We start from the raw sequence: 20435 nt of genomic DNA, 5'->3' as shown, positions 1-20435 counted from the left end.
CAACTGCCACAGGGTATGCAATGCAAAGGGGTATCGTATCAAGATACAGCACAAAAGGAGTAACCAGTGTAACCCGCAAGTGTAACCCGCACACCTTCTGGGCGTGGCGTTCTGTCCCCTCTAGTAGCACCGAGATCGCTTAGAGAGTTAATGAGTCTGCTCTACAGCTTTAGCTAATAGCTGCATGGCTTTTCGCTCATGCAGTAGAGGCTTATGTATTTAGCTCCAGAGGTCCCACATTCAGTCCTGCCTGCTGACAGCCGGGGTCTGCTGGTGTTACAGATGTGTTGTTACCTGGCTTTGTTACATATGTTGTGAAGCAGCGCAATACGGGCATTCTAAGCTATGTTTAGCACATACAGCACTCTACAGATGTTACGGGCCACACATCTAAAGGTGGCTGTTACCTTTAGACATCTAGGGCCTGATTTTCAGAGATCCTGAGCACCTAGAACTCTAAAAAAAGCCAGTGACTCCCACCAGCTCTGAAAATAATAACGAAAGGCCATTGTGTAAAGTTGGTCCTCGCTGATTTAGCTTCACACAGCCCGCATGGGAGGTAGACAGAGCATGGCTAATATCATTTATAGAAGGGTGAAACTGATGCAGAGAGGTGAAGTCATGTGTCCAAAGCCAGACAGAAAATAAGTAATAGAGCTGGGAATGGAACTTGAGCAGGAGCTATTGACTGCAAAGCACATCCCTTCAGACCCATCATAAAAAAAGGAGTACAAAACCCAACACCTGTCCTGTGTTTTTCCCACAAGTAACTGAAGCCTCATTGAAAACACAGTGGGGTTGTTGGATGGATGCTATCACTCACAATAGTGGTGACTCCTCCCGGCAGAGACTTGATCAGAAAAGGCCCCTTCTTCTAATGAGTGCCACTAAACAAGCCACTCAGGTCTCCAGCTGATTTGGAGAGCCTCTGGATTACTAACAATTCCTATACACACTTGCCTCTCCTTGCCTTGCTGTACTACAAAAATGGCAGCACTATCACAACCTGGAAAGGAAGATTTCCAGAGGATCAGCATTAATCAGGAAGGCAATGACAAGATAGTGGTGACTTGTCAAGGACAGTGCGATGGTAGAAAATCCCTGTCCTCCTTGGTTTCCATTTCCAAGGAGTCAGCTCCCTCGTGCTCCCAATGTGACTCACAGCTAATGGCACCGTATGCTGGAAAAAAAAATCTGCAGCAAAAAGGGAGATCAATGTCTTTGGTAGCCACCTGGGCTTCTACCACAGCTGTTGCTGCTGACATATCACGTCTATTTGCAGAAATAAATTAAACCAAATGCGAGATGCAGTCAGAAAGTCAGAGTTGCGTAACAGTTTGTTTTCCAAAGGCTTGAAAGGCTGCTCAAAATGTTTATTATTCACATGATAATTAAGACATTATTGATCTTTTTTCCTTTTTATTGTCAGTCAGGTTAACTCTGTATTCATCAACATTTCTATGGCCATTTCTCTAAACACAACAACACCGGCAAATAAGGGCAGAGGGGCTGACCTGATTTATGAACCACACACACAGCTTCAGCAGATGCCTTTACAGCCCAATCCATATCTACCTTTAGGAAGAGGCTATATTTAGTCAAGATCTGGATGCTTTCCTCAATGCAAAGCCTAAACCCAATAGCACTAGAACCAATAAGGAGAGAGATGCAGAGGTGGGATTTTAAATGACAACGAGTCAGAAAAACAAAGACAGAGGATGAGAGTGCAAAAGCGTTGGGAGTAGATGAGCAAAATTGCGATATTTTGAAATGGTAACAAGAACCAATCAGGGAAAACGGGAAGGTGCAAAGTAAGAAGGGAATTAAAAATGGCAGTACCTGTTTGGACAATATAGCTGCCGCAAATCATTTAGCCACAGTATCCTCAGTGGGCATGTGACCTAGTGAGTAGGATGCTACTTTTATGACTACACTTAATGGTGGTGTGTAGAGTACAGGCACTACATGTGCAGCCAGACGCTGCAGTGAAAGGCCCTGGCAGCAGGAGTGGGAGCTGCCAGAGCCTTTCCCTGCTGCCTCCCCATGCCAGAGCCTTTCCCTGCTGCCTCCCCATGCCAGAGCCTTTCCCTGCTGCCTCCCCATGCCAGAGCCTTTCACTTCAGCAGGGGAAAGCTCCAGCAGCGGGGAGGCACTGAGCCATTACACTGCTAAAAACAGTGGTAGACATGAGAGACACTGCTTGGGCACGTAGACAGCCCATGAAGGGTATATACACTGGGGGTTCAGGAATGCAGGGCACTCTACTCTTCTCTACTCATCTAAGCCATGCCTCACCATCTACACTGCTATTTATACAGTGCATTGTCCCTGAAAAAGCACAAGAACAAATCCGCACAGACACACCCCTAGAACCCCGACCAGGGGTATTCTATCTACTACCCAAGATCCATAAACCTGGAAATCCTGGATGCCCCATCATCTCAGGCATTGGCACCCTGACAGCAGGATTGTCTGGCTATGTAGACTCCCTCCTCGGGCCCTACGCTACCAGCACTTCCAGCTATCTTTGAGACACCACTGACTTCCTAAGGAAACTACAATCCATCGATGATCTTCCTGAAAACACCATCCTGGCCACTATGGATGTAGAAGCCCTCTACACCAACATTCCACACAAAGATGGACTACAAGCCGTCAGGAACAGTATCCCCAATAATGTCACGAGAAACCTGCTGGCTGAACTTTGTGACTTTGTCCTCACCCATAACTATTTCACTTTTGGGGACAATGTATACCTTCAAATCAGCGGCACTGTTATGGGTACCCGCATGGCCCCACAGTATGCCAACATTTTTACAGCTGACTTAGAACAACGCTTCCTCAGCTCTCGTCCCCTAATGCCCCTACTCTACTTGCTCTACATTGATGACATCTTCATCATCTGGACCCATGGGAAAGAAACCCTTGAGGAATTCCACCGTGATTTCAACAATTTCCATCCCACCATCAACCTCAGCCTGGACCAGTCCACACAAGAGATCCACTTCCTGGACACTACGGTGCTAAAAAATGATGGTCACATAAACACCACCCTATACCGGAAACCTACTGACCACTATGCTTACCTACATGCCTCCAGCTTTCATCCAGACCACACCACACGATCCATTGTCTACAGCCAAGCTCTACGATACAACCGCACTTGCTCCAACCCCTCAGACAGAGACAAACACCTACAAGATCTCTATCAAGTGTTCTTACAACTACAATACCCACATGTGGAAGTGAAGAAACAGATTGACAGAGCCAGAAGAGTACCCAGAAGTCACCTACTACAGGACAGGCCCAACAAAGAAAATAACAGAACGCCACTAGCCATCACCTTCAGCCCCCAACTAAAACCTCTTCAACACATCATCAAGGATCTACAACCTATCCTGAAGGACGACCCATCACTCTCACAGATCTTCGGAGACAGGCCAGTCCTTGCATACAGACAGCCCCCCAACCTGAAGCAAATATTCACCAGCAACCACACACCACACAACAAAACCACTAACCCAGGAACCTATCCTTGCAACAAAGCCCATTGCCAATTGTGTCCACATATCTATTCAGGGGACACCATCATAGGGCCTAATCACATCAGCCACACTATCAAAGGCTCGTTCACCTGCACATCTACCAATGTGATATATGCCATCATGTGCCAGCAATGCCCCTCTGCCATGTACACTGGCCAAACTGGACAGTCTCTACGTAAAAGAATAAATGGACACAAATCAGACGTCAAGAATTATAACAGTAAAAAACCAGTTGGAGAACACTTAAGGCTCTTTGGTCACTCGATTATAGACCTAAAAGTAGTACTTCTTCAGCAAAAAAACTTCAAAAACAGACTCCAAGGAGCGACTGCTGAATTGGAATTAATTTGCAAACTGGATACAATTAACTTAGGCTTGAATAAAGACTGGGCGTGGATGTGTCATTACACAAAGTAAAACTATTTCCCCATGTTTATTCCACCCCCCCGGCTCCCAACCGTTCCTCAGACGTTCTTGTCAACTGCTGGAAATGGCCCACCTTGATTATCACTACAAAAAGTCCCGTACCCCCACCCCCCGCTCTCCTGCTGGTAATAGCTCACCTTACCTGATCACTCTCCTTACAGCGTGAATGGTAACACCCATTGTTTCATGGTCTGTGTGTATATAAATCTCCCCACTGTATTTTCCACTACAGGCATCCGATGAAGTGAGCTGTCGCTCACGAAAGCTTATGCTCAAATACATTTGTTAGTCTCTAAGGTGCCACAAGTCCTCCTTTTCTTAGTACATTGTCTGTACTCTACATGCTGCCCCCAATCATTGCCTGCACAGTGACCAAGGGTAAAATTTTCTAAAGCACCTAAGTACCATTTTCAAAAGTGACATAAGCACTTGGAAGCCGAAGTCTCACTGCCTCACAGTGAAAGTCAGGAGCCTAAACACCTTTGAAGATCTAGGGCTAGAATGCTTTTGAAAATGGGACTCAGGCACTTCTGCACATTTCCCCTTAGTGGTTAGAGCCATCCTATCCCGCACTCTGCCACGGGCCTGCTGTGTGACCTTGGTAAAGCTCAGCTGCCCCACTCACACTGATACAATGACTGCACAGCATCTGCTCTCCATTACAGCAGTGTCAGTCTGGAGTAGCTCTATGGCAGTGGTCACCAACCAGTCGATTGCGATGGACTGGTCAATCCTAGAGGATCTCCCAGTCGATCGCAATCTCCGGCGGCACAGCAGGGCTGCTGCTAAGGCCTGCCCCGGCCCCACACCGCTCCCGAAAGCGGTCAGCGCGGCCCCAGGGGTAGGGGGGGGTCTCCCTCCACATGATGCTCCTGCCTACAAGCACCACCCCTTGGCTCCCATTGGCCGGAAACGGGGAGCTGTGGCCAATGGGAGCTGTGGGGGCGGCTTTTGCAGAGAGGAGCACTGCGCGGAGCCATGTGCCGCCTGTCCCAGTCCCGCGATGCTCCCGGAAGCAGTCAGCATGGCCCCGCGGGCCCAGGGGTGGGGGAGCTGAGGTCTCCCTCTTCGCGCACTGCTTCTGCCTGCAAGCACTGCCCCTGCAGCTCCCATTGGCTGGGAATGGGGAACTGTGGCAAATGGGAGCTGTGGGGCAGTGCTTGCAAAGAGGGGAAGCGAGCGGAGCCATGTGCTGCCCACCCCCAGGGGCTGTAGGGGCATGTTGGCCCCTTCTGGGAGAGGCGTGGGGCCAGGGTAGGCAGGGAGCCTGCCTTAGCAGCAGCCACGCTGCGCAACTGACTGGGAGCCACCCCAGCCCTGAGCCCTCTACCAGAGCTAGCACCCTGAACCCTTCCTGCATCCCAAACCCCCTCCTGTACCCCAAACCCCATCCCTGACCCCCCTCCCAGAGCCAGCACCCTGGACCACCTCATGAACCCCAACACTCTGCCCCAGCCTGGAACCCCCTCCAAACTCCCTCCCAGAGCTTGCACCCCTCATTCCCTCCTTCAGCCCAGCCTCCTGTCCCAGGCTCAGCCCAGAGCCCCCTCCCACACTGCGAAGTCTTCATCCCAGCCCAGAGCCCACACCCCCTCCCAAACCCTAACCCCTTCTGCCAGCCTGGTGAAAGTGAGTGAGGGCGGGGGACAGCGAGTGATGGTGGAGGTTAGACTCTGGGTTGCCCTTAAATTCAAAAAGTGATCTTGGGCATAAAAAGGTTGGCGACCACTGCTCTATGGTCATAAGTGGCATTATTCCAGACAAACAATGGAGTAACTGAGCATAGAATTTGACTACTTTACTCAGAAAGATTTAGTTTCATATATTTTATTAGAAAGGAGATGTTGGATTTATTCCAGGACTTACTCAAAAGGAGAATGCTGTTTCATTGCTCAGCAAAAAGAACATGCATTGCTGGCATCAGACAGTGAAAACATTCAGAGAATTAGGGCTCCAATTAATTTAAGTGCCTGCTTTTCACATAGCTACACTGGATATAAACAAAAAGGCAAGGATTGTTTTTAAAAGTACATATCTTTAAAATCAAAAAGCCTATTCCAACGTGCCATGTTTGCGGAAGGGTTCATGAATGACACTGTAGAACAAATTCAGACATGGTATGAGTCAAAGTTGTATGGACAGAATTGCATGGAGTTAACCCGTGCTTATGTCTGGTCTGAATTTGGCCCTGTATCCCTAAAAGACCTCTTAGTCTTAGAATCAGTGTGTGACCTGGATTGGCCAATCTATGATTTATTAATCTTGAAACACCACATATGCGAGATGTGCCCAAATCAGCACCTCTCTGAACCGCGCAAATTGCAAATGTATGTTAAGTAGGTGCATAGAATAAATAGCCACATTTCCATTAACACCTGCTATGGAAAGAAAGCTAAATAAATGTAGAGCTAAGTGTCCTAATAATAATACTTTGCTACTATGTATAAGCTTTTCTTTACAAAGAAGGTCAGTATCATTATCCTCATTTTACAGATGGGAAAATTGAGGCAAAGAGCACTAAAGTAACTTACCTAACTCAGTGATGGAGTTGAGAATAGAACCCAATTCAATAGACTCCCTAATCACTGGACCACACTGCTTGCTAGAAACCAACTTGTAGATCTAAGGCAATAGTTTGGATGAGAGCACTTCCTTATCATCCACTGGAAGCCCCCAGTTCAGAAATGACCTTACAATTTGCCCTTCAAATCTAGCTGCAAAACCTGCAAAGCTGACATCCTCAGTACATCCTCAATGTCTTTATTTGTTTATGGTGTGATCCATTCTGGGGGGTGTTCTCAGTCTGCTATCACTTACCACTGGCTCAATAGTGAAAATATTATCAGAGAAGAGCATGGAGTCTCCTTGCATCATTGCCCTGTGGTTCTGGAAGGTGCGGGAGAGAATGGAAAGGCGCTCTCGGAACTTAGGGTCTGCATTGCATTCCTCCAGAAATGGATCAGTCCCATCCTCTTCCTGTGTCTGCACTTGGTAACAGAGCCTGAAACCAAAGGGAGAGAGACAAACGCAGCAGATAATTTGTTAAATTGGTTAAAAGGGAGACTACAGCGGGTCATACTGAAAGGTGAACTGTCAGACTGGAGGGAGGTTACCAGTGGAGTTCCTCAGGGATCAGTTTTGGGACCAATCTTATTTAATCTTTTTATTACTGACCTCAGCACAAAAAGTGGGAGTGTGCTAATAAAGTTTGTGGATGATACAGAGCTGGGATGTATTGCCAATTTGGAGAAGGACTTATGAGGAGAGGCTGAGGGAACTGGGATTGTTTAGTCTACAGAAGAGAAGAATGAGGGGGGATTTGATAACTGCTTTTAACTACCTGAAAGGTGGATCCAAAGAGGATGGATCTAGACTATTCTCAGTGATAGCAGATGACAGGACAAGGAGTAATGGTCTCAAGTTGCAGTGGGGGAGATTTAGGTTGGATATTAGGAAAAACTTTTTCAGTAGGAGGGTGGTGAAACACTGGAATGCGTTACCAAGGGAGGTGGTGGAATCCCCTTCCTTAGAAGTTTTTAAGGTCAGGCTTGACAAAGCCCTGGGTGGGATGATTTAGTTGGGATTGGTCCTGCTCTGGGCAGGGTGTTGGACTAGATGGCCTCCAGAGGTCCCTTCCAACTCTGTTATTCTATGATTCTATGACCGGGATATCATACAGGAGGATCTGGATGACCTTGTAAACTGGAATAATAGTAATAGGATGAAATTTAATAGTGAGAAGTGTAAGGTCATGCATTTAGGGTTAATAACAAGAATTTTAGTTATAAACTGGGGACGCATCAATTAGAAGTAATGGAGGAGGAGAAAGACCTTGGAGTATTGGCTGATCACGGATGACTGAGCCGCCAATGTGATATGGCCATGAAAAAAGCTAATGCGGTCTTGGGATGCATCAGGCGAGGTATTTCCAGTAAAGATAAGGAGGTGTTAGTATCGTTATTCAAGGCACTGATGAGACCTCACCTGGAATACTGTGTGCAGTTCTGGTCTCCCATGTTTAAGAAGGATGAATTCAAACTGGAACAGGTACAGAGAAGGGCTACTAGGATGATCCGAGGAATGGAAAACCTGTCTTATGAAAGAAGACTCAAGGAGTTTGGCTTGTTTAACCTAACCAAAAGAAGGTTGAGGGGAGATATGATTGCTCTCTATAAATATATCAGAGGGATAAATACTGGAGAGGGAGAGGAATTATTTAAACTCAGTACCGATGTGGACACAAGAACAAATGGATATAAACTGGCCATCGGGAAGTTTAGACTTGAAATTAGATGAAGGTTTCTAACCATCAGAGGAGTGAAGTTCTGGAACAGCCTTCCAAGGGAAGCAGTGGGGGCAAAAGACCTATCTGGCTTCAAGATTAAACTCGATAAGTTTATGGAGGAGATGGTATGATGGGATAACATGATTTTGGCAATTAATTGATCTTTAACTATTCATGGTAAATAGGCCTAATGGCCTGTGATGGGATGTTAGATGGGTGGGATCTGAGTTACTACAGAGAATTCTTTCCTGGGTATCTGGCTGGTGAATCTTGCCCACATGCTCAGGGTTCAGCTGATCGCCATATTTGGGGTCGGGAAGGAATTTTCCTCCAGGGCAGATTGGAAGAGGCCCTGGGGGTTTTTCACCTTCCTCTGTAGCATGGGGCATGGGTCACTGGCTGGAGGATTCTCTGCTCCTTGAAGTCTTTAAATCATGATTTGAGGACTTCAATAGCTCAGCCATAGGTGAGAGGTTTATTGCAGGAGTGGGTGGGTGAGATTCTGTGGCTTGCATTGTGCAGGAGGTCAGACTAGATGATCATAGTGGTCCCTTCTGACCTTAATATCTATGAATCTATGAATTTAATAAACAAAGTATTGCTAAAGGCTGTCACGTGAATGCATGGGTGATGGAACTTGCAGTGTGGTGCATGAGGAAGCAACCCACGGCACTACAGAGGAGGTAACTGAATCAACTGGTTTCCACACTGGCATGATGGGGAATTTTTCTCCAAGCTCAGTTGCCAGTAGCCTCCCCATTTGAAGCTGCTGAAGAACAGGATTTTTGAAAGTTAGGACCCCTGAATAACAGTGGGAAAGTCAATGGGACTTGTGTGTCTAAGTTCCTATTGCTCCACAGCTTCTACCAGTTGATGGTACCATGTGGAGTCCACCTACCCCCTCAACCAGTGCTGCATGTGGCAGTCAGGTAGCATACACTTAGCTCAGCACAGCGAAAAAGGCCATTTACCACTGGCGGGGCAACAGCAGCAGTGATCATCAGAAAGGATAATATTTGGATAAGGACTGGGTGAATTTTCAAAAGCAACTTAGAGGCACAAGTCCCATTGATTTTTCTACCCTTGTTTCAGCTCCTGGTTTTCCCAGGATAAACAGACAAAATGTGGTTTGCCCAATGAAATAATATTTTCCATGTCTATAGCACCTTCCGTACCAGGAGCTCCAAGCACTGTGTGAACAGTAAGGAATTAAGCCTGTGAGGTAGGTCTCTCCATTTTACAGATTGAAAAACCGAGGTAGAGAGCTTAAGCGACTTGCCCGAGTTTGCATAATTAGTCTGTGGAGTTAGGAGCAGCACCTAGGAATTCAGCTCCCCTGTTGTATACTTAGAATCATGGAAGATTAGGGCTGGTAGAGACCTCAGGAGGTCATCTAGTCCAATCCCCTTCTCAAAGCAGGACCAACCGCAACTAAATCATCCCAGCCAGGGCTTGGTCAAGCCGGGCCTTAAAAACCTCTAAGGATGGAGATTCCACCACTTTGCTAGGTAACCCATTGCAGTGCTTCACCACCCGCCTAGTGAAATAGTATTTCCTAATATCCAACCTAGACCTCCCGCACTGCAACTTGAGTCTATTGCTCCTTGTTCAGTCATCTGCCACCATTGAGAAGAGCCGATCTCCCTCCTCTTTGGAACCCCCCTTCAGGTAGTTGAAGACTGCTATCAAATCCCCCCTTCTGCAGACTAAGTAAGCCCAGTTCCCTCAGCCTCTCCTCATAAGTCATGCACCCCAGCCCCCTAATCATTTTTGTTGCCCTCAGCTGGACTCTCTCCAATTTGTCCACATCCTTTCTGTAGTGGGGGCCCCAAAACTGGATGCAATACTCCAGATGTGGCCTCACCAGTGCTGAATAGAGGGGAATAATCACTTCCCTCGATCTGCTGGCAATGCTCCTACTAATGCAGCCCAGTATGCAGTTAGCCTTCTTGGAAACAAGAGCACACTGCTGACTCATATCCAGCTTCTCATCCACTGTAATCCCCATGTCCTTTTCTGCAGAACTGCCGCTTAGCCAGTCAGTCCCCAGCCTGTAGCAGTGCATGGGATTCTTCCGTCCTAAGTGCAGGACTCTGCACTTGTCCTTGTTAAACCTCATTAGATTTCTTTTATCCCAATCCTCCAATTTGTCTAGGTCACTCTGGACCCTATTGCTACCGACCAGCATATCTACCTCTACCCCCAGCTTAGTGTCATCCACGAACTTGCTGAGGGTGCAGTCCATTCCATCATCCAGATCATTAATGAAGATGTTGAACAAAACTGGCCCCAGGACGGACCCCTGGGGCACTCTGCTTGATACCAGCTGCCAACTAGACATGGAGCCGTTGATCACTATCTGTTGAACCCGACAATCTAGCCTGCTTTCTATCCACCTGAAAGTCCATTCATCCAATCCATACTTTTTTAACTTACTGGCAAGAATACTGTGGGAGACCGTATCAAAAGTTTTGCTAAAGTCAAGATATATCATGTCCACCACTTTCTCCATATCCACAGATCTGTACAGTTATCTCATCATATAAGGGAATCAGGTTGGTCAGGCATGACTTGCCCTTGGTGAATCCATGTTGACTGTTCCTGATCACCTTCCTCTCCTCCAAGTGCTTCAAAATGGATTCCTTGAGGACCTGCTCCATGATTTTTCCAGGGACTGAAGTGAGGCTGTAGTTCCCTGGGTTCTCCTTCTTTTTTAAAGATGGGCACTATATTTGCCTTTTTCCAATCGTCCGGGACCTCCCCTGATCGCCACGAGTTTTCAAAGATAATGGCCAGTGCTCGGCAGTCACATCAGCCAACTCCCTCAGCACCCTCAGTTGCATTAGATCCGGCCCCATGGACTTGTGCATGACCAGCTTTTCTAAATAATCCTTAACGTGTTCTTTCACCACTGAGGGCTGCTCACCTCCGCCCCATACTGTGCTGCCCAGTGCAGCAGTCTGGGAGCTGATCTTGTCTGTGAAGACTGAGGCAAAAAAAGCATTGAGTACTTCAGCTTTTTCCACATCATCTGTCAGTAGGTTGCCTCCCCGGTTCAGTAAGGGGCCCACACTTTCCCTGACCATCTTCTTGTTGCTAACATACCTGTACAAACCTTTCTTGTTACCCTTCACATCCCTTGCTAGCTGCAAGTCCAGTTGTGCTTTGGCCTTCCTGATTACACCCCTGCATGCTCAAACCATATTTTTATTCTCCTCCCTAGTCATCTGTCCAAGTTTCCACTTCCACTTCCAGCCAAGCTGGTCGCCTGCCATATTTGCTATTCTATGTTATTGCTATACTTAAACTACTAGACCTGCCTTCCTGCCATATGCGCTTGCTCACAAATGCACTGTCCTGGCACTGCGCTGCATCCCGGAAGTGGCAAGCAGGTATGGCTTCTAGGTGAGGGGGCTATGGGGCTCCACATGCTGCCCCCACCCTGAGCACCGGCTCCGCATTCCCATTGGCCAGGAACCGCGGCCAATGGGAACTAGGGGGTGGTGCCTGTGGGCGAGAGCAGTGCGCAGAGCCTCCCGGCCCCCCTGCCTAGAAGCCGGACCTGCTGGCTGCTTCCAGGTGCAGCGCAGTTGCAGGACAGGCAGGGAACCTGCCTTAGCCCCCCCCTGCGTCGCTAACCATGAACTGCCCGAGGTAAGCCTGCATCCCAACCCCCAGCCCTGAGTCCCCCCTGACATAGATCCCCTCCTGCACCCCAAACCCCTCATCCCCGGTCCCACCCCAGAGTCCGTATCCCCTCCCACACCCCAACCCCCTGCCTCAACCCACAGCCCCCTTCCACACTCCAAATCCCTCAGCCCCACCCCCCAGCTTGGAGCCCCCTCCTGCCCTCCAAACTCCTCATCCCCAGCCCCACCCCAGAACCCACACCCCCAGACCAGAGCCCATACTCCCTTCTACACCCCAACCCCCTGCCTCAACCCGCAGCCCCCTCCCACACTCCAAATACCTCGGCCCCAGCCTGGAGCCCCCTCCTGCACCCCAAATCCCTCATCCCCAACCCTACCCCAGAGCTGCACCCGCAGTTAGAGCCCTTACTCCTTCCCACACCCCAACCCCCTCCCCCAGCCCAGTGAAAGTGAGTGAGGGTGAAGGGATTGGTCCTGCTTTGAGCAGGGGGTTGGACTAGATGACCTCCTGAGGTCCCTTCCAACCCTGATATTCTATGATTCTATGAGAGTGAGCCACCAAGGGAGGGGGAATGGAGTGGTGGGGAGGGCTCGGAGAAGAGGTGGGGAAGGGTGCAGGGCCTCAGGGAAAGGGCAGGGCTGGGGTGTTCAGTTTTGTGCGATTAGAAAGTTGGCAACCCTACTGTGGAGGAAGCTGGGGGTTGGTGCATGGCCATGCCCAGGAAACCTTGCATCCTGGAACACAAGGAAAAGCAAAGGACTGGCCACTTATCCGTTCAACCAGCTCTCTATTGCTACCTATGTCCTGGGACTGTTCTGGGAAGGAGTCTTGGAATTATCACATGGTGATACAGATTGGGATCAGGGGCCCTGAATTTTATTGCAGGAAGCTATCCTGATACGCAGCATTTTAGAACAACTATAGATAGAATTTTCCTATTGAACTAAATGCAGAGCTAGTCCAAGGGATATTTTCAGCACTGGTATTGGTGACAGGGTCCGCCTGAGGCTTTGTCTATGTGAAGTTAGCACTAACCACGAGCCAACTGTCTTTGTAATTGTATTTGACTTTGGAAGTGCAATAATCACTGTCCTTCTGCTTTCATTTCCCTGCCCATTTTGTTACATGTCATGCCTTGCACTGTCTCCCACAGAATTGTCACCCTGTGGCTGCTTCTAGCTAGGAAAGTGGGGCATGCAGCACCTCTTTGATTGGACACAGCAATATTCCAAGCAGGAAGAGACTTGCTACGGAGAGATGCAGTGTTAAGCTTTCCCCTGCCCAGCCCAGAGAGTTTTACTCCATGAAACAAATGTTTGCTGACCAGCTGTGGAAGCAGGGTCACCATCTGTGGCGAAGGGGAGGGAGCCACCTCTTCTTTTTCTCCAACCCTCCCCTGCTCTAGCCAAAAATATATTTTAAAATTTTGTTCTTGTGTTCCTACAGTTAGGTATGGAGAGTTAAACAACCAGGCATTTGTGAGCAAGCGCATATGGCAGGAAGACAGGTCTAGTAGTTTAAGTATAGCAATAACATAGAATAGCAAATATGGCAGGCGACCAGCTTGGCTTAACAGAGAAATCTTCTGTGAGCTTAAACTCAAAAGGGAAGCTTACAAGAAGGGACTAGCCTGCCTTAGACCTGCAGCTCTGCCAACAAGACTTTTAAAGGCCCAGTCAGTGGGGCTGACCGGAGCCACCAGGGTCCCTTTTCGACTAGGTGTTCTGGTCGAAAACCAGACATCTGGCAACCCTACTCCACAAACACCCCTTTCTCCATTCTGGGTGCTCCACTGAACCTGCAGCTGGCACGGGAGAGAATTCGGACCAGGTGGAGTAGAGAAGATGCATGCTCAACCTTTGGCCTTGTAGACAGATGAGGTGAATGAAATGGCTTCACCAAGGCTGCTGATTGGCTTGAACTAGCCCTGGACCCAAATCTGTTTAACTCCTGATATTTGGGTTCCATACAGTTGGCTGATCTCAGTGTGTGCTCAGGGAGCTCAACACTGCAGTTCAATATCCCAAATAGCATGTGTTTTGGCCTGAATTAAGTTGGCAGCTGGGCAGCAGTTCAGGGCACTTGGTGAGAGGTCTGTAGGGCAGGTTGCCAGCACCTGGTAAGGTATGGGTTAGGGTTCTCATCTTTGGGAGACCCAAGTTGATCTTTGAAGATGGGGGAACAGGAGCGTGTGCAGGGGGAGCAAGCAGGGGTACTGGCCCCCCAATAATCCTCAGGTGCACAGAACTTCTCTGGCTCCAGGGCCACAGAGGCAGGGAAGATTGAGTTCCTGCCAGGACCGGGAGAGGGGCAGGGTGGAGGGAGGGAAGATCAAGTTTGGGCCGGGGCCAGGTCGGGGGATAGCAAGCTTCTATGCCCCCCCAAAGGGGTCAAATTTAAATTCCTGTGAATGCCCCTGTGGGAGAATCACAGCAAACAGGGGAGTGTTGTACTGTAGGGATGTGCTAGGAGTCTGATGGCATAGCCGCTTGCCATGTACCTAGGGCCATCCCACTGGCTCACCACTAGTAGAAAGCAAACAATCCAGAATGGAATCTTGAACTGGAAGTTATCAGAAAATCAAATACAAAATCCTGGTTGGGTTTGGCTACAGGGAAACCTTGCCTTTCCTAGGATGGAGGAACATAAAGGGGTACAGAAGAAATCAGGGAGGGAAATACAAACAGAAGGTCATTAGATTTTCCTTTGGAACACTGAGTTTGCACAGAAGTCATATACTATGTAATTAAACACAGAGAACAGTGGAAAACTAGTTATGCCCTTTAAGGCATGGCTGACCTAATTATGTTGATCTTTATTTGCTCAGAAGTCTTTAAAAACTTGGCTCCAGTCTAAGGCACTTCCCTGATCATCATTGGGCTAAAGTGTAGCTTTTTGACACTTACTTCCATCCAAGTATGAAAAGCTACAGACAAGATCCCCAAATCACCTAGTCTTTTCAGTGCAATTCCCAAATTCACCTCTGAAACTGTTAAGTGCAACCATTAGTGTGGACATATGACAACAGCTGTCCCACAGTGAAGAAAGTCCCCCTCCCCCTCTATTTTATCCCAGATGAGATCTTTGTCCCATGCTCACCTATGCAGGACTTTCCCCTCATGCTGGCCCCGTGATCTCAGGATGTTTTTACTGGCCATATGTCCTTGCCATTTTTCTTTGTCTCCTGCTGCACTGTTGTTCTGTGCTAGCAACTCTCACTGCTACTAGAATGAAATTCCATGCAAACACAGGGAGCAAGCCTACGAGCAGCCGAAGACTAGTTACTCTCCCAGCATACTTCTCATACACACTTACACTTTTCTGCCATGACCTCATACCTGCAAAGGGAAGTGAAATCTCAGGTGCTGAGTATGCGTGCAGGGAGGATATCCCTAACTCCAGAGTTCTGAGAGAGAAACCCACACACACTCCACTCTCACCTCTCTTTGGCCTTCTTTTAAAGTTTGTGATATGATTGAGGGCCTAGATATCATACAAAATACCCACAAAGGACCAGGAAAGGCTGTCTGGCTGTTCTGTCAGGGAAAGTGTGAGGGAACCCCAGATGGAGCCCACAGAGACAAAACCCACACAACTCCCAGATATCCTTCTATGGCCACCAGCCAGCCTTTGCTCCCTTCCCCTCCCCTCAACAGAGGGGTGCACGTGGCCCTAAGCTATTTGATATGTGCAAACAAATGCTGTTGGCAAGTGCAAAACCTAGAGCTCCCAAAAGTGCCCAGTTCTGCGGATGCCAAAGTACAGGCTACGTCGAGACTTTGAAAAGTCCCTTTGTCCATTTGTTTGCTATGACATTTGAAGAATGAGTCTCTGATGCCCTCAGCAGAGGATGGTAACAGCACAAACATCCCCAGGTCACTGCTGCAGGCTGAACCACGTTTTCTCCCACATGTTAAGCCTGGGTGTTCTACAGCTATACATTCTCACTGACAGGAGAAGAGGGTTCCAAAAAAGTGCCAAGCCCTAAAATTAGCCTTCCTATGGAGTGCGAGCAGTCTGAAAGGCAAGAGGGTCCCAGGGAACAAGAATGGCTATGGTTAGCAAAGAGCTTCCTCATTGGTAGAGATGTTTTTTAGACATTGGCTTTGTCATTGCTAACATTTTATGGTAAAAATGTGCAGTCATTTCAATATGGGAAACCATCCAGCCATGGCGTTCATTGGGTAATAAACAGAAAGGCTATATGAGAGGTGGGGGCCAGTAGGGAAAACGCTGAGAACCACTGCCCTAGAGGCCAATGGAGCATTTCTAGCCTTGGGTGGTTAGAGTGAAATTTAATTTGCCCTAATCCACTCAAGAACAGGAAAGACTGAACATGGGCTTTAGTCAAGATTGAGTATCATATTGAAAACAATCTATCTTTCAAATTAACCTTAGCTTCTGTCGCTCCTCCTCTTCTTGGGTAACAAAGACCTTCCACTGGAAGTGTGCTATGATGTCACTTCGGTTGTGTATAAGCACCGATCTTTGGTTTGCTAAAGTAAGGTATGTCTTCTCAATCATCAAGGAGTTCTTGTCCAGTCTGACATTGACGTCTATGGCCGCTCCATACAAACTTATGTGGATATCCTCACCTAGAACAGAGCAAAGGACAGAAACTCAGTGGTCTTTGCTAAGTGAATTTTTTGCTTAGGGCAATACATCAATATGGAAGGATCTATAATGAAATAAACTGATATATTTAACATATCCTCATGGCAGACATGGCCAAGAGCAATGTGGATTCAGCTCTCACCACTGGATGTACTCATGTTCTCTTTCCAAGGAAGAGTACACAGCGATGGTACACTGGGACTGCAATGAGTGAGACTGCAGTTCTGGAGTTCTGTGGAGATGCCCACTCCTCAGGCTGCTAATAGTTTAGGGTGGGATTTTCAAAGGTGTGTTGGTGATTTAGGCACACACGTTCTATTGAAAGTCCATGGGATCTGTGCTCCTAAATCATGTGGGTGCTTTTGAAAAGTCCCACCTTAGACACCACTTGCTCAGGGCCTCCTGTGTACTTCATGGATCAGAGCTGATCACCGCAATGCCCCCTTTCCTGATCACCTTACACTGACAGGACCTGGGACACATGGTGGTTCAGACTGACAGGTGGAGAGAGAATCCAAAATGAAGTGAGACACAGCAAGCCAGAGCCTCTTTTGGGCTCTCTGTTTGCTGTAGTGTTATGAGAAGGACAATGACAGGTTGACTTGAACACACTGAACTGAGGCTCTGTGGAGTGTGGCCATGGACAGGGGCTGGCGCCCAGCATGCCTACTACAGTCCCGCTCGAGCATTGCTGTTGCCCTGCTATTGTTGCTTACCCCAAGTGTGCAGTTGCATGGTGAATGTGCTCACAGCTATTTTAATAAAACTAGTCAGGAAATTTTTACCTTCAACTAGTTCTAACCTGTTCCTCCCTATCTGCCAAGTGGAGATGGCTGCTGACTGCCCAGAACAATGGATAATGCATGATAATGCCGTGTTCTGAGTACCTGCCAGCACTTTTAAAGACACAGCGAGGGCTCCTGCCTATAACACAACTGACACCAGCATTTTGAAAGTTGCCCATCTAACAGTTTCCAGCAAGGCGGCTGCAGGGACATGCACGAAATCAGACTGTGGCTCTGAGGCATTAGCACACACTGCTGTTTGCATACAGGTGATGGGTCCTGTGGGAGGAAGCAACCACCAAGAAAAATACATTTACTTGCCATACAAGCATGTAAGTCCAGGCCCACCTCTACTTTCTACCTAGAAATGACCTTTCTAAATCTCTCTCTGTGCAGAGACAAGGTCCAAAGGCTGGCCTCCAAGCACAGCCTGAGCAGCCAGGCCACATGCTGGAGCATTCCTCTCAATCAGGCCACATAATCCCCACCACCTCCTGGCAGCAGTGTCTACTCCAGCTGGAAAGCAGGAGTGGTGTCTGCTGCTCCTCGTGACCCAGAACACAGTAGATGGGAGGGCGGCCAGTAAATGGTCCTGCCCACAAATGCTTGCTGTATGACAGCACACAGAGAGCACTGAGCATACTGCACTCCTGGCACACAGTGAGTGTGTTTGTCCTGCATGGAGCTCCCCAAACCCTGGCCCAGGCACTGCGCAGCACAATGACACTGGTTCTGGTACAAGGGGGTCCCTCCATGGCCCCAGGGAATGGAGCCACATGAGAGTGTGCCCTGCTTCTAGTCACCCCAGTGTGTGTGTGGAAGGCATGTCTGGTCTCCCTCTGTCTTAAGTTTACCCATCAGAACTGCTCTATGTCTGGAACTCTCAGGTGGCTTTAACCATCCACCCCAAACCCTGCGAGCACTTTGAGTCCTAGCAACAAGCAGGCTAAATATTCTGGCTACTGATGATTTGTCCAGGGCATGGACCATTAGTCAAACCAGATAAAGACTTACATGCATTGCAAACCTCTCCTGAAATGTGGATTAAATGTAGGAGAAGTCTTGATTTCACAGGACAGGTAAAATATTGCTCTGGTGTTGCCTAGGCCTTGGTGAGTGGATGTTCATGTAAACTTTATCTTCTCTGCTGACAATGCTCACAAGGCTTTAGTGCCAACTGCAATGGTCCTTTTGTGATACAGACATCTGAGTCTAACTGCTGGAGAGAGGATGATTTCTCCACTGAGGATCTGGCTTGCATAACAGACAATTTATCGCAGAAAACGAGTGGATTGCTGTTTAGAAGAGTCTAAGTGGCTGACATTTTTTAAAGTGAGCATGCCCAATTAGCACACACCAGGCCCCTGATGCATGCTCACAAGTTGGGGGATGGAGCACACCAAGGTACAGGCGACATGTGCACCAGGCTTGGTGTACAGAACCTGGACACATGTCAAAAGCTTTCACGGCGGACCAGATACTCTGCTGGTATAAATCATCAGTGTTGCTCCACAGAAGTCAACAGACCCACGTCCAATTACACTAGCCGAGGCTCTGTGCCACGATTTTGTGCCTTCTCTTTTCAAAGTGTTGGCCTGGGTAAAAAGTGTTAGGGATTCCACTGAAAGCTCTGGGGCTTTTGCTGCAAGAAGAGGAGATGCATTTGAAAGCATACTCAATATATAGATCCATGAATAGCTAAATATACAATAGAGAGCCCAGATCCCAATGAGTCAGCAGTATGCTGTGGATTTCACTGCGAGGCAGATGAATTGACACCAGGCATGGAGCTGTCAGGGTTAGCTGAGGGCCGTTGCAGGCTTCATGTCTTCGGCAGCAAATTAGATGTGACATTTCATTTAGGACTCTTTGCATCTTAATACATAAGAAAAATAAATCTCTTGACTGTAACAGTGGTTGAGAATTTCAGTTGACAGGGTAGATTTCTGCAGTTTAGTAGTTTGGGATGTTTTGTAGCCATGAAACCACATGCTTACTGAAACTGGACATGTCAGCCCTATTCTTTTTTACAGAATACATCCTTATTACGGGGACTGTCAATCATCTTGCCCTTAGATACTTTTAAATAAATTATTTACATAGCGGCAGGACAAATAAAAGACAATCTCACTCTACAGCCAGTTAGGAAACCCTAAGCTGGAAATCTAAATCAAAAGGGACTTTTAATACATTAGCAAAGCACAGTAACTGGAGCGTGGGGCTTTCGAAAGGTATTTTGACACAGCAGGCACCAAGGTATGTTTGGAGTTTGCATTTATCTGCAAGCCTATGGACACATGGAATTTAGCATATCATGGTACCTTTTTTCCTTCTCAAATAAGAGATTGAGCCAGCTAATTATCTTTCCTATGCCATAGGAAACAACTGAATGTGTAAAATAAACAAGGTGATACAGAATCCCAGAGAACTCTAGTAATACAGGAAATGCCATCCGAACTACTAGATGTAAGAATTTTCAGAACATCTCTCTTCATCCTGATCTTACAACAGAGTCAGAGCACCTTGTTTATCTGAATGCCTATTTCGATGAATGGGTGAGAAAACTATTCGACAAACTTCCAAAATTAACTTGGGATTTTTATTAAAGCTGCAGCCAATATTTCATCATCAACTACTCCAGATGTTAGGGGAGGATAAACAGAGTGATTAGACAGACATATTGAATAATATGCTGCATGTTTTTCTCATCTTCATTGATATGTATTGCTCCTTTATTCCTTAGCACCTTCTTTTTGCTGGGATTTGTAATGAGAATCTCTTAAGAAGCTAACATGAGCAGATGTCTAAAGTTTTGAATGCCTAGGAAATATGGAAATTCAGATTTAACTCTTTTTGTCCCGGCTTTCAAAGGTTCAATCGGGCTTTGCTGTCACCTCTTTAAGCAATAAATGCAGTTGAAGATTTACAGGTATGAGAAAGTCCTCATAATTCATTACTGGAAATGCAAGTAAAAATTATAGCCTGTCACTCAGATGGGCATTAATATGGCTCCATATCTGTCTTGTTTGGTACTTATATGGCCACAGTTACCACAGTATGTTAGCACAGTATGTGAATCTGATGAGGTTCAACAAGGACAAGTGCAGAGTCCTGCACTTAGGAAGGAAG

At 47.5% G+C, this 20435-nt stretch overlaps 1 protein-coding gene across 1 annotated transcript in view; it reads right to left on the bottom strand.

Moving 5' to 3' along the window:
- Positions 1–20435, bottom strand: part of HYDIN (HYDIN axonemal central pair apparatus protein) — a 443011-nt gene that overhangs the window by 287849 nt on the left and 134727 nt on the right. The window contains exons 8-9 of the mRNA XM_074968344.1: positions 16301–16502; positions 6789–6972 (exon numbers count right to left, since the gene is read on the bottom strand). Coding sequence (XP_074824445.1) covers positions 6789–6972; positions 16301–16502 — 386 coding nt within the window. The remainder of the gene's footprint in view (positions 1–6788; positions 6973–16300; positions 16503–20435) is intronic.

The sequence above is a fragment of the Natator depressus genome, chromosome 12 (assembly GCF_965152275.1).
Source record: "Natator depressus isolate rNatDep1 chromosome 12, rNatDep2.hap1, whole genome shotgun sequence".
Classification (NCBI taxonomy): Eukaryota; Metazoa; Chordata; order Testudines; family Cheloniidae; genus Natator; species Natator depressus.
The sequence above is the reverse complement of the archived record's forward strand: the minus strand, read 5'-3'. Positions and strand labels throughout refer to the sequence as shown.